General features: G+C 43.4%; 1 protein-coding gene across 1 annotated transcript in view; it reads left to right on the forward strand.

Annotated features, from left to right (window-relative positions):
* The window catches only part of DOCK1 (dedicator of cytokinesis 1), a 470019-nt gene that overhangs the window by 288231 nt on the left and 166317 nt on the right, over nt 1-15471 (forward strand). Inside the window, exons 28-29 of the mRNA XM_069460828.1 lie at nt 7141-7242; nt 12984-13078. Coding sequence (XP_069316929.1) covers nt 7141-7242; nt 12984-13078 — 197 coding nt within the window. The remainder of the gene's footprint in view (nt 1-7140; nt 7243-12983; nt 13079-15471) is intronic.

A 15471-nucleotide genomic window follows, 5' to 3' on the forward strand; every position in this document is an offset into this window, starting at 1 on the left:
ACTAAGACTACTAATAGATGATCGTGGGTGTCTTTCCATTTATTTAAATTTTCTTTAATTTCTTTAGCAATGTTTTCAATATCAGTAAAATTCAGTGTGTAAGTCCTATACTTTTCTTAAATACTCCTATTTTATTCTTTTTGATAATTTAGTAAATGGGATTATTTTCTGAATTTTGTTTTTGCATTGCCCATTGTTAGTTTATAGAAAGGCAATTGATTTTTGTATTTTGAATCTGTTTACTGCAATCTAGTGAACTTATGTATTAGATCTAGTAGATTTTTTCCTGAATCTTCTACCATTTTATAAAAATAGCTCTTTATCTCTCCATTTTCTGTGTTGTTTCTTTCTGGAATTCCTATTCATTAGATATTGACTACCTTGTATGGATTCTCCAATTTTCCTATTCTCTGACTTCATCACCTCCCTGCCCCTCTGTGTGTGTGTGTGTTTGTATGTGTGTGTGCACTTGTGTGTGATTTTGTTCTACTTTCTGGAGGATTTCACCAGCTTTATCTCCCAACACTTCTGTTTATTTCTACTAATGTATTTTAAATATTCCAGAATCCTTTCTTGGTCTTTGTTCCTTTTTCTTTTTACAACATGATGTTCTTGTTTCATGGATATAATCTCATATCTACCTGAGGGTAATAATTATAGTTCATTAATTCTCTCATATTCCCTGAATTTTCTTTCTTTTCTCTGGCTTCTGTTTTTGTTTGTTTGTTTTGATCTCCTGTATCAATGCTGGCTGAGGTTTTTGCATGAGGTCCTGAGTTCTGATGAGACCCCCTGTCTCTGGGTATGCACAGAGCAAGGAAGCTGGCAGGCCGTGCTGCATGGTGAGCCGGGGTAGCCTGAGCCTGATCCTGTTAGAACCCCAGTCGTCAGCATTAGTAGATGTGTTCCTTGGCTGGTCAGTTTTCCCAAAGATGATTCTTCTAGTCTGCTGTCCAGGTTTATCCTGGGACTGAGGCTGGCAGGGCGGGGTCAGTTTAAACCTCCTTGCTGATTTGCTGGGAATTGAACAGAGAAGAGAGTGAGGGGTTTACAGTTTAGTTTGTTATCCTTAGGTATTTTCAGCCAGGTGGCTCATGCCAGACTCTCCTCTGCCTTGCAGGCAACTCCCTTGTTAGAGAATTAGCATGTGTTCCTCTGCCCTGGAGTGAGGGGGAGACCCCTTGGCTGGACACACTGAGTGTGGGCATATAGGGGATAAGGTCACATTTCAAAGCCATCAGTGCTCTTGTTTTTTACTTCACATGTAGCCTGGCTTTCTGCATACCTGGTACCTCCTCAGTTCTACCTTTATTCTATTCTACCTGTGCTCAGTTCTACCTGTCCATCTTTCCTTCTACCTATACTCAGTGCTGCCTATCCTCAGTTCTACCCATCTTCTATTCTACCTATGCTCAGCTCTACCTGTCCTCCATCCTTCCTGTCCTCCATCCTGCCTGTCCTCCATCCTACCTGTCCTTCATTCTGCTTGTCCTCCATCCTGCCTGTCCTTCATCCTACCTGTCCTCCATCCTTCCTGTCCTCCATCCTTCCTGTCCTCCATCCTGCCTGTCCTCCATCCTGCCTGTCCTTCATCCTACCTGTCCTTCATCCTGCCTGTCCTCCATCCTGCCTGTCCTTCATCCTACCTGTCCTCCATCCTGCCTGTCCTCCATCCTTCCTGTCCTCCATCCTGCCTGTCCTCCATTCTGCTTGTCCTCCATCCTGCCTGTCCTCCATTCTGCTTGTCCTCCATCCTGCCTGTCCTCCATCCTGCCTGTCCTCCATCCTTCCTATCCTCCATCCTGCCTGTCCTCCATCCTGCCTGTCCTCCATTCTGCTTGTCCTCCATCCTGCCTGTCCTCCATCCTGCCTGTCCTCCATTCTGCCTGTCCTCCATCCTGCCTGTCCTCCATTCTGCTTGTCCTCCATCCTGCCTGTCCTCCATCCTTCCTGTCCTTCATTCTGCTTGTCCTCCATCCTGCCTGTCCTCCATCCTGCCTGTCCTCCATTCTGCTTGTCCTCCATCCTGCCTGTCCTCCATCCTTCCTGTCCTCCATCCTGCCTGTCCTCCATCCTGCCTGTCCTCCATCCTGCCTGTCCTTCATTCTGCTTGTCCTCCGTCCTGCCTGTCCTCCATCCTACCTGTCCTCCATGCTGCTTGTCCTCCATCCTGCCTGTCCTCCATCCTACCTGTCCTTCATTCTGCTTGTCCTCCATCCTGCCTGTCCTTCATCCTACCTGTCCTCCATCCTTCCTGTCCTCCATCCTGCCTGTCCTCCATCCTGCCTGTCCTTCATCCTACCTGTCCTCCATCCTTCCTGTCCTCCATCCTGCCTGTCCTCCATCCTGCCTGTCCTCCATCCTGCCTGTCCTTCATTCTGCTTGTCCTCCATCCTACCTGTCCTTCATTTTGCTTGTCCTCCGTCCTGCCTGTCCTCCATCCTACCTGTCCTCCATGCTGCTTGTCCTCCATCCTGCCTGTCCTCCATCCTACCTGTCCTTCATTCTGCTTGTCCTCCATCCTGCCTGTCCTCCATCCTACCTGTCCTCCATCCTGCCTGTCCTCCATCCTGCCTGTCCTTCATTCTGCTTGTCCTCCATCCTGCCTGTCCTTCATTCTGCTTGTCCTCCATCCTGCCTGTCTTCCAATCTGCCTGTCCTCCAATCTGCCTGTCTTCCATCCTGCCTGTCCTCCAATCTGCCTGTCCTCCATCCTGCCTGTCCTCCATCCTGCCTGTCCTCCAATCTGCCTGTCCTTCATCCTGCCTGTCTTCCCTCCTACATGTCCTCCATCCTGCCTGTCCTCCATCCTGCCTGTCCTCCAATCTGCCTGTCCTTCATCCTGCCTGTCTTCCCTCCTACATGTCCTCCATCCTGCCTGTCCTCCATCCTGTCTGTTCTTCATTCTGCCTGTCAACTTGCTTGTGCACTGGGGGCCCAAACAGATTTAAAATGGGGCGCTGAGGTACTTCTAGGAGGGCTCCTGGGGTGGACGGATGAGCTCAGTCTGGGCTTAAGGAGTAGTACAAGGCAGTAGCCGCGTCCACACCAACAGGGGGAGCCCTGCGAGAGAGATTCCTGAGGATGAGAAACTGGGAAATGCAGGATCAGAGCAGGGAGAGTTGGTCCCTCCTGCCAGATGAGATCTTTTTCCTTCAGGATCACCTTTTAAAATATTAACATATTTTCTTTTTATAAAAATAATCTGGGCTCATTTTCCCTCCCCTGATGACTATTTTGTGGTTTTCTTTCTCTAGTCATTTTTTTGTTTGTTTCTTTTTCCTATGCTGTATGTTCTCTGTATTACTAAAATGTATATATAATTATCTCCCTTTTTGTTCTTCAAATATTTTCTCATGTTATTAAAATGTTTCATGTGTTCATGGTTAATGTTTAATGATTAATGGTTGCACACAATGGTATGGGTGCTTGACTTAGCTAATAAAAATACAGGACACCTAGTTCAACTTGGCAAATAACAAATAATTTTTTCTAGTATATGTATGTCCCAGGCAGTATTTCTAATGCAGTATTTATGACATATTTATTTTTCCTTGTTTACCTGAGATTCAGATGGAATTGGCCATCCTGTATTTTATCTTATAACCCCACAAAATATCATGTTATTTACAGTTTCTTGCTGTTGAATATTTAGATATTTTCAGTGACGTGATGGACATCTTTGCATATGAAATTTCCTACCTACATTTACTTCCTTAGGTGGATTGTTAGAAGTAGAATTACCCAGGAGATGAGTATTTTTTCACAAGGCTTTTCAAACCTATCACCAAATCACTGTTTGAAAAGGTTATAGCAATTCATGCTCCCACCAACAGCGTGGAAGAGTCCTCATTCCCTGCACCCTTGCTAACATTATCACACTTAAATACTTTGCTATTTTGGCACCAAATAATGATATATATCATTTCCATCTTTGATTACTAATGAGGTTCACATTTTTTGTTTATTAGGCATTCAATGTCCTGGTTTTTAAATTTTCTGCAAGTATTTCCTGATTTCTGGGCCCCTATTTTGCATTGCTTTGAAGTTATAAGGAATGTGTTTTATTTGATTTACTTATTTTTACTCAGCTCCTGGCGCTAGAGCCCAGTCTGCAGGCCCAAGTTCCAGGACAAATTCTGCACAATGGCCACCAGCCTACCTGCCAACCTACCATTGTTTAAAAATAAAAGCTTTATATAACTCTTAAATGCATTTAAAATAAATCAATTAAAGGAAAGAATAGTAATTTTGTTCTGAGCTTGCAGAATAAAAGTTTTGTTTCTCATAGTTCTCTTCTATTTTTGTTCCTAATATATGACTAGTTTCATAAATACCTGCGTTATTCACCTTATAAACCCACAAGTATGCTGTGTAGGGTTCCACTGTGTTCATGTGAACAATAAAGCTTCATGGTGTCTGCAATACTTCCTCCATAAAAATACTCATTCCCCAAGAACGGGAATCCGTTCCCAAAGGACAGGAGGCAAGGGGGGACGTTCTGTGAATTTAACTTGCATGTTACCCCTTTTCTCATAGAGTCCATGCTTCAACTTAGAAACGAGCTGAAGTAGCCAGCCTTGCTTCCTCTAAGCAGGGAAAGACTGAACAGTACAGATTGCTTCTGGAACGCTGCCTTAGGGCTAGTAAAAAGGGCACCCAAAATGCCTGGCAGCACTGCCTCAAACTCATGGTGAGGGGCTGTCCTTCTGGCCCCTGGGACCTGCTGTAATGAGTCCCCATCGCTGTAAAGCAGGGGCCATTTGGTTGCCTGGTCTGTGAGATTCTCATCTAGAGAGGAGACTTCCCCACTGGGCATTCGCGTGTTCCCAGGACTTGCTTTAAGAAAATTGCTGTGTCCTCTTCAGGTTTTCATTGCCCGTGTCACGTCAGCTCTCCCGTTCTTTGGCTTGCATGAATTTTTCAGCATCGCACGGCAATCTGCGCCTAAATTGATTGAGTAGGTCCACGTCCGGTGTCTGTCCTGAGTCCGAGCACACTGGTGTTTCTCACTAATGTTACTCTGCCCTCGGCATTTCGAGACCCCTCACGGGTCTTGCTTTTCTTCCTACTCTCAACTTGGTATTTTAAGTCAAGCACATCGGTCTGTTGCTTCTGATGATAAATAGCTGCCTTTGTGGTATCAGTCACTTTAGTGTGCTTAACTGTTGAGATCTGCAGAAAATTAATGTGAGCACCTACTAGGTGCACCGAGGCCAGTTCAGGCCTCTTCTTGCACTGAGAAAACTCCGCATTGCGCGGGGAAGTGTTAGGGTCATAGCGGTGGCATCAGGGCTGATCGTGGAGCACAGTGCTGCGGAGGTCCTTCTTCTTCCTCATCCTCTTCTGACCTTCCCTGATGACTTCAGGAGTGGGGGAAGTGACTCTCTACCTCGTATTGTTCAGCAGCGGTGACTTCAGGGTTTCTTAGAGAAAGAATTAAAACGTGCATCTGGAGAAGAGGGAAAGAAATTAGGTCAGCCACCAAGTACCTGCCTTGTAGCCCGAGAGTGCTGGTTCTACACCCAGCTTTGCATTGACTCCTTCAGAGCCTCAGTTTCACCGCTTATCAAGTGGCACAAGAAGAGAATCTACTGCGTGATGGAATGAGGCTGTGTTTCTAATGGCCCCAGAGTATTGCTTGGGCTACACGTGATATTATTAAGATGATTATCCAAAGGATGGCATGTCATTGTCATAAGGAGTAGACAAGATTCAAAGGCAGCTTCTCTTGAGTTCAATGGGATGCCAAATATTTATGTATTTCAAAAGTTCATATTCATAAATAGACATTTTGCCATTTTGCTCATCATTCCTCCAATAGAAAACAAGCATTATTTAGCTCTTTCCCTGAACATCAACTTGGAATCTAAATCTCAGCAATTATCATGATTCACAAATAATTTACATTTCTGGGCAAATGGAAGATACCATATCATCATTATTGTATTTGTTCAATTTGCGTAATGCATCCTTTGAGGACTCATTTGGAGGCATGTATGTATTCTATAGATATAAAATGGATTGGAAAAAATGTTGGACTTTAACATTTCACTTTAGAGCTCATATTCCAAATTAATATAAAAGACACTTAGGCATTCAAATACATTGCTGGTAAAAGTAGAGTTAGTAAAAGAATGTGATTTGGAGCTCATTTAATACGGGAAAAATAGGGACATATCTCAAAGTATGCCTCATCCTATAATCTTACCAGACTTGTCCTGCTTTAATGGGAGAAAATGTACGTCGTATGTTTCTTAAAATGTCGTTAACTCAGAGGAAAATGTTCAAAAGCAAGGAAGGCTTTAGTGTTATTAGCCACAAACCCTAGAAGTGAGAAACTGCAGTTAATGGCAGCAAGGTTGCTTAGCCCCCGCCCCACCCACCTAAGCAAATGCCCTTCAAGGCACAAAGGACATGTGCACACATACAGGCCACCTCAGTTTGCTAACTGATTTGGCCCCCTTACCTTCTCCGTTCTCAGTTTTGTTTGTTGCTTTCTTTATTCCTCCTTTTTTTCCTTTCCACCAAGTCCTGTCTGGTGTGAGAAATTCCCATCTCTCCCACTTGACATTCTGATGAGCCGACATTCCTCCCCCACTTCTTCTCGAGGAGAAGAATTGGACCATAACTCATTGTGGAGTTGCTGGTGATTGCCTCCAAATCGGCCAAGGGGGGATACAGGCCGATTTTGAAAAATAAAAGGCTTCTCTTTGCCATGGCCCAAGAGGAGTTGCTGCACACACGTTTTGCCTGATAATAAGGGCAGCAAAGTTTCCAAGACAGCAGAGAACATAAGTGCCTGTGATTTCCATCCTGTTTTTAATTTTTGCATATTTAATGCAAAAATATTTAAAGCTTGTTTTTCCAATCTGGACAGCGCTGTTACAGGAAACATTTAATGCACTTAGGGAGAGCAAAATAGAAAGCCTCCCATCCAAAAACATCCCAAGGGTGGAAATGGCTATTACCTTGGGCTGGTCAGCCTGGGGCAGAGGGCCGCAGAGCTCAGGGCAGTCTTCCAGCCTTGCCCCATTGCTAATCCCTGGAGGTTTTAAACCCCAAACTCTGGGTTGACATCACTTTTCCCATGAGCATTGTTCTTTCCCCATCTAATTCTACCTTTTGATTCATTTACAGGGAAACTTTGTGGCTTGCATGACAGCTATTTTACGACAAATGGAAGATTATCATTATGCCCACTTGATCAAGACTTTTGGGAAAATGAGGACCGATGTGGTGGTGAGTGTCCCTTTCACTCTGTTCACATAACCATGTTTTAGACAAAATGCTGGTGCCAATATTTCTATTTTAAATAGGATTTTGCATGTGAACTTGCCTCTGATTGATTTCAGAAGCCATGTTTCTAATAAGACAAAGGTCTGACTTGCAGACTTGGTTCTTGTGCTAAACTGGAGAATGACTCAGGGTCTGAGTCCAAAGCAATCTCCTGTTTTTTCTGGTCACAGCTTCCTGTCCTGTGCTTTGGGATAATTGGAAATTTGGAGATGTTATCTATGGAGAGTCTACTGTTAACTACTCATTCAGTGGTTGACTTTTCAATAGCAGGAGCCAGAGAGACTTTTCAGCTTTTCAGCATTTCTCCAAATAATTCCCTAGTCATGCTCAGTAAAGCTATGATACACCTTAATCAGGAAAAGTGTAAAAGAGGGGAATTTATTGCTTAGGATCTACCTCCCTGATGACCTAAAATTACATTGCCATATGGCAAATCTCCTCTGCAAAGCTGCAACCAAACTTGTTGGCAAAGCTCCTGATTACATGTTGACTTGAACTCCTAGATTCCATTTCTAAGGACCCATAAGTTCCTGTAGAATACCCACAGATTCCTATAGAATACAGCAAACTCCACTAGCATTTCTAGGACAAGGTTTGCTGAGCTTGACGTCTATTTTATTAAAACATGGGAAGAAGAAAATGATTTTTTCCAAGGGATTATTTCTAATACAAAATTTTCTTATTGTTGCCACTATATATATATATATATATATATACACACACACAGACATACACACACACATATACATATGTATGTATGTGTGTATATATATATGTGTATAGTCATAGGTTAACCTGTGTAGTGTGTTACTGTACTGAATAAGGTAGGCAATTGTAACCCAATGGCTATGAAATCACTAGACAACAAGAATTTTTCAGCTCCATTATAATCTTATGGGACCACAAAAGTGTATGTGTTCTGTTCTTAACCGAAACATTGTTATGCAGTGCATGATTGTATTTTAAAATTTACAAGAAGAACAAAAATGTATCTAAACTTTAAAATCATAGCAATTTCCCTTAAATAAAAGTCAGGGAACAAGAATGTGTATATGTTTATATGTCTGTGTGTTTTGGTTTTCTCTGAATATTAATAAGTAGTTTCTAATAGGAATATACTCAAATATATAATATATCATATTTATATGCTATGTTTTTTTTTTAATCATGGCATAGTGAAATGAGATTTTATATGTGTAACATTTAAGGCCAAAATTAAACCTTAAATGTATCCCTAAGCCCTGTTTTGGTTAGTGGAAAGAATAGTTGTAGCTTGAAACTCTGTGAACAGTATCACACATAACATTCCAGGCTGAGTAATAAGATTTTCAGAAAGAGAACAATTACCCATCCTGAAAAGTTAGGACTCCAATTAATACTTTGCCCTATATCATAATAGTCACATGATCAAAATCCACACAACTGTTAAAAACGTTTAATCTGAACTTTTAAGTGGTGTGGTTGAAAGGGAAGCTTCAGCATATGGATTATGAAAAGTGTACAAAATGATGTTTAAAAATTATTGCCATTTGCTGAAATCTATGTGTGTGCCCTCCCGCTTTGCTCAGAGCAGGAGATACGATATTTACTACATGTTGTGGTCCTAATTTCCCAGGGGATTTTTTTCCCATAGACACAGCAGTTCTGAAAATCAATTATTTGCATAGAATTTGACTTCCATTATAAATGGCGTTTGTGATTTGAATGTCACACATTTATACTGGGAGGATTGTAAACCTTTTTACTGTTGTTAATCTGTGCAAACCTTTGTAAAATGTGTTCCTGTCCATTAACTATACATAGACAGTGTTTGACTACTTTTCTACTCTGACAACTATCAAAAATAAAAGATCGTTTTTGTGTGAGATAATTGGAAGTTAATTAGTACTTCAATATGAAAATAGCCTTAGCTATTTTCTTGTGACTACTTCCTTCTAGCGAGTGCCACTTCAAGTTCTCAAATTTAGCCCCTTTTTGTTGGGTGAGTCATTCCCATACAAGATGGCAGTTATTAGGAACACCTGAGTGTAGAGCACGGGCGGAAAGACTGATCCGGAAAAGAAAAGCAATGGACATATTCAACTCAAACTCTCTCATGATCAAGACAATCCCCTTCTGGATTTGAGCCACAAAGAGTCTTCAGAATCTTCCGCAATGGAGACACTGGTGCAGGCTCCCATGAGTCCGAATCCAGTATCAGGAAGAGAAGAGAGAACTTGCTCAGAGAGTAACTGCACGGGAGGACTCTGGCCCTTCTAAGGGAGCGTGTTGTCTTGTCACTTGTCACTGAGTGATTCTGTACATGCACCCCCTGTGTTTCTCTACACTCTCACACAGAGCACTCTGTGACCAGATATGTAAGGGTTTCTCCCACAGGGACCAATTTTCTGACATGAGAGAGTGTCCTACAGTTCACTTCCATTCTGCCACTCTGCGCCTGGAGTGATGGTCGTATCCCACAAGGTAAAGGGCTCATCTGGCCTTGCTCAGATTTCACCAGTATGACATGTATTCTTTTCCCTATTTAACACACAGAAAAGCTGAAAGAGTAGTCCAGGGAAACCGTTATTCCTAGCACTGAGTTTGTCAGTTGTGAGCATGTGGGTGTATTTGCTTCCTTTGCGTACCCTGAATATCTCTGTCTGTGCAGCCAAGTCTGTGTAGACACGGTGATGCTCCTGCCTGACGTGCTCCAGCAAACATCTCTCAGGAAGGAAGACACCCCCCAGTGGTCTTATTGCTCCCCAGGGTCATAACAACCATCCCTTATGTTAGTTATATTCAGATTTCTCCATTTTCCCCAAACTTTTATGCCTTTTATTAGGGACATTATCAAATCAGATTCACTCATTGCAATTGGTTGCTATGTCTCTTTAATCTCTTTCTCTTTCTAGAATGAGTCCATCACCATCACTTTGTTGTTTTCTTCTTCTTTTCATGGCATTGGTTTTTTTTTTTATTTTTAAGAGACCAAGCCAATAGCTTTTAGACTATCTCCCATTCTGGACTTTCTGAGTGCTGCCGTGTAACCTTTCGAGTGGTTCCTCCCTTCCCCTGAATGTCCTGCAGACCAGAAGCTTGGTCTAAAGGTCAAGGTCAACTTTTTGGCAAGAGTGTTTCAGTGTTGGTGTTGAAAGCCTCCTATTGTGTCACCTCTGGAGACGGGGAATGTCCTTCTGACCCACTGCTGATGATGCTAAGTGTGGCCGCTTGGTTAAAAGGTGGTACCTGCCGGATGTATCCATTGTAAAGATATGCACCCTCGCCCCAACACACACACCTTTGCAGTTATCAAGTAATCTTTGGGTGAAACTTTGGCATCGACAAAAAGTTGGCAAATATCCTATTCCCTGACGATCCTTCAGCAGATGGGTTGGAAGTGTGTTGGTGGTCCTGCTCTGTATCTGTTCCTTCCTAGGCATGGCAGAGTGGTAGTTTCCTAATTCTGAAAGTCAGATGCTTTGTCTGTGGTCTAAGAGCAGTGGGAAGCTGTTGTGGACGTGGGTTCAATGCAAGATTGGGGAAGTACTGATGCCTTGATCAGATTGTAGTTTGAAAGATCCCTCTGTGTGAAGTGCGCAGACAAAAAGGGACAGGATGGGTGTAGGTGGACAGTCGGGGACTCCCCTGTGGCAGCCCCACTGCAAAAGGGTGAGTGTTTATTCACGTGGGCAGGGCTGGGGATGAGAAGAAGCAGATAGGGTTTGACAAGAAGATTTTGCCTCTGAAAGACAGAGGTGGCTATTGTTAGAGCTGCCCACTTATTATCTAGGGCACCGTGTGAATAGTCAAACTAAAAAATGTAACGGGAATAGATTGGCATTGAATGATGAAATTTTCACAAAATATCCCCTGTGGCTTGGAGACCCCAATGTAACAGTCTGTGAAGCCCCATCGGCCACCCTAGGCAAACGCAGTGGTGAGGGGCCACCGCGTGGCTAGCGAATCACACAGACTGGCCAGCCTGGCAAAACCTCATCCCCAACTATATGCAGCATTTTGTGTGATCAGCAAAGTACCAAAATTTAACAGCTGAGACATACTAATGAAGTAAGGGACTGCGTCTCCTCGAAAAGAACAGGCCTTGGGAAAATATGCTTCTCTTCCAGAATTATAAAAACTAGACTCTGTATCTCAATTATTAGCCTTTGGGACGCGATCACAAGAAAGCCGGCGATTTCATGCAAATAGAGATGTGACTAAATTACAGTACTCAGGCTGCGAACATGCAACCTGGCCATTAGAAAGGGAAACTCTTGTCAAAGTGGGGAAGGTACATAGTGTAATATGAATTTCAATAATTAAACTGGGAGAAGCAGCCATTGCTATGTCGAGGGCACCACAATGCTCCCACCCTGGGGGGCTGGAGGACGCAGCACCTGTGCGCAGAGTTCAGGGGAGATGCGGACCATCTTTTCCCTCTTGGCTTTGCCCAGGTCCCTAAACTCTCCTGGACCGAAGGCCTCCGTTGTTTAATCACAATCACTGGCTGTGTTTCTATGCATGGTGGGGACACGCCAAACCCCTCGCACTGCCCACATGACTTGCCAGAACCCAGCATTGTTATTAAGGTGGCGGAGAAAGTATCTTAACTTTGAATATCAGCTCGTTGTTGTCTTCAAAGTTAACTTGGGCCTCGTTGCAGGAGGTGCTTGTTTAGAAATTTGTCCTGGGAATTGCTTTCTTGGCTACTTAAATTCCATTCATCACCTTGGCCTTCACAGCTATTGCACCTAATTATGATTCAGTAGATTAAATAAATGAAAAATATCCACTCATTTGACAATCTCTGACCATGGCCTCATTTTTCTAAAGCAATTCTCTGTTGCCCTCCCCTTCCCACCCCAGGTCTTGAGCGAGCCTGCAGCTGCCAAGGATGTGTGCTTTTTGGGATAACCACTTGTTTTGCTCAGGTTAGCCCAGGGCTAAGTGTCAAACTCTCAAAAATAGGAAATTCTCCTAATTCCAACAGACATACAGAGGGGCTCTAGGAACTGGGCACCGCTTTCTGATGTCAGGAGCATTCTGAGCGTGGAAGCAGGGTCGGGCAGCTGGGCATCCCTGAACCCTGCTCCTTGTAAGTTGAAGTTTGAAGTACAGAGAACCATCTGGGACACTGGAGACATAACTGAGACGTTGAAGAGTTGGGCGACGCAGCCACACACTCGAATGGCTTACGACATGCCGAATATGTGCAGGTGGCCAGGAGTTCCTCTTCGAGCCTTTTGTTTGTAAATTCCATAAGAAAAAGCAAAAGATTATAGTATCCCATATTCAACCTGAGGTGGCCTGTTCATGATGAAAAATAGATTTAGAATAAACATAAGAAAAAGCTATAACCTGCATGCCATGTTTGTAAAAATCATGTTTTCCTATAAGCAGAAAGGATTTGAATGCATATTTATAACCTTTGGGGATTTTTCCTTTTTAACTTAAAGAGATATGCCAAGGGACTAGTTCAGAGTATATCCTTGAAAAAGCTGTCTCAGATGGGAGGTACTCAGATAAACAGAAAGACAGCACTAACACACAGCTCTCGGGAAATACATCGCCATTACTTTTCAGAATGTTTACATTCAGCTCTAGAAAATGGGGTCTTTTATAATCCAGTCATTTGTGGGGGTGGGGTGTGGTTTTCACCTTTTCCTTGATGGGTTGCTTCAGTGTTTTGTGTTTTCTTTCAGGATTTCCTAATGGAAACATTCATCATGTTTAAGAACCTCATTGGGAAGAACGTCTACCCTTTCGACTGGGTGATAATGAACATGATGCAGAACAAGTAAGTCCGGGGGCGGCTCTCCCCTCTTAGGAGGGGCCTACTTTGTGTCTGGGGGGAACAGCGGTGTTGCCTGGATACCAAGGTGGCTTTCCTACAAAACACCATGCCCCCTTTTGTGATTTAAATAGTTATTTTGGGAAACAGACCCCAAGTTTGTGGTGACTTCTTTATGTCATCGTGGGGCTCTAGCACTGAGAACTTAAGCTCTGTTCCCTGCTGAAAAGCAGCCTGAGCCTGCGTCTCTGGCCAGCGTCGTGGACAGGAGTCCCCTGTGCCGTCAGTTTGCGATCTCAGGTTAACCACGTGTTTTTATCAACCGACGCCATTCCCAGCTCCATGCTAGGCTTTGGATAGGCATTTGCATTTCACATATTTCAGGTTTTTTAAAAACTAATGAGCGTTTCTTCCTACTTGATTAATATGAAGCTTGTACCTTGTTTTTTGTCTCCCTCTGAGAGCCATTGGTTCATTTTCTAGCACACTGGTTTCATCGTTTTTGTAAGCACCAACAATGACCACGGAGTTCTCAATCGCATGGGATTTTTTTAAAAAGAACTTTCTGTTAATCTCTTTTTTTTCTTTCTTACTGCAATTTTATGGAGATAATTATAGATTCATATGTAGTTGTAAGAAATAATACGGAGAGATCTTGTGTACGATTTATCCAGTTCCCCTCGATGATAATGTTTTGTAAAATTATAGTGCTATATCACAGTTCACTGATCTCATCCATATTGTCCCAGTGTTGCTTGTGCTCATTAGTCGTGTGCAGTTCCGTCACATGCATATGTTCTGGACTTCACCACCAGTCAATCTACTGACCATTCCCATCGCCACTGATGTTCTTCTTGTTCCCCATTTATAACCCCATTTATCTCTCCCCTCCACCACCCCTAATTCCTTGAAACTGCTCATTTGTCTTTCATTTCTAAAAGTTTTTAATTTCAAAAATGTTAGACGAATGCAATCACATCGTATATAACTTTTTGGGGTTGGTTTTTTTACTCTGCTTAATTCCCTGGAGGTCCATTGAAGTTGCTGGTGTGTGGATGGTTTGTTCCTTTTTATTGCTGGAGAGTGTCCCATGGTGTGGACGTACCACGGTGTGATTAGCCATTTTCCTGTTGAAGGACATCTGGGCTAGTCCCAGTTTGGGGCCATTATGAGTAAAGCTGCCACAAACATTTATGTATCCATTTTTTGGCGAACATAAGTCATCATTTCTGTGGCATAAATGCCTTCCTGGACAAGTGCTGGGTTGTATGGTAATTGCACATTTAATTTCATAAGCAACTGTCAAACTATGGCTGTACCATTTTACATTCCCATCAGCAGTGTGAGAATGATTCAGTTTGTCCACATCCAGACTTTGGTGGTGTCACTATTTTTCATTTTAGCCATTATGGTAGATTACGATAGTAATCGTTATGGTAGTACACAGTGTATCTCCTTATGGTGTTAATTTGAATTTTCCATCGTGGCTTTGCTTCTTTTTAATGCCTTTTGTCCACCCCATGGACAAATCCACAGCAGCAGCAACCTTTCCCTTGGCCTCTGCTGGGCATTGCTACTGTCTGTGACAGCAGGGACGAGTTGGCCTTGTGTGCACAGGCTCCTAAGGGAGCAAGCACGAGAGAGTGTTGCCCACCTTGAGCCAGGTGTTGCTGTGGCTGGAGTCTCCTTCCACTGGGAGACATCAAAGACAACATTTGAGAAGACAAAGTGAAGCCCAGAAGAGCTGGTCACTGCCGTAGACACAGCCCTGGCCCAGGCACAGAGCAGAGTCCAGGCCTCTGCTTCCTGCCTTTCCACCTGTGGTGAGGCTCTAGATTATTCTTGTGGCTCTCTCTTGGCATCTAAGTCCTCACCTAGAAAATGGGGGACTTATAAATAATGCTGGTATTCTCTTCCTTTTGTTTCTGTTAGGATTAACTTTTCTGATTGACAATTTAGAATTACTCTGAACAGCTGCAGTGTTGTGTTTTTAGTGGACCTATTTTGCACGTAACAAAAACAAGCAAACAAATCAACAACAATAACAAAATCCCCACTGTCCTGGAACCATAGGTCTCATTATTAATCATTGACCAGGACTGACAGGTGCGGCTGCAGCAGGCTCTTGGGTGCAGAGTGGGGAGGCAATTGGCGTGGACTCAGTTCACTGCCTCTTGAGCCCATGTGTGGACCTGACTCTCTCTGGGTCTCCCAGCAGAGCGGCCATACCCTGGCGCTCAGGCTGTGCATCTCTGGGTGGGTGCCGCTGCAACAAAGGTCAAGTGTGATCAGCTTCCTGAAGTTGTCATTTTGAGGTGCCCCTACTCCCAGGGTCCCCACCAAAGTGAACTGTCACCCTGTCAAGGAGGACACAAACTCTAATTATTTATTTTAATGAC

The sequence above is a fragment of the Eulemur rufifrons genome, chromosome 28, assembly GCF_041146395.1.
Source record: "Eulemur rufifrons isolate Redbay chromosome 28, OSU_ERuf_1, whole genome shotgun sequence".
NCBI lineage: Eukaryota > Metazoa > Chordata > Mammalia > Primates > Lemuridae > Eulemur > Eulemur rufifrons.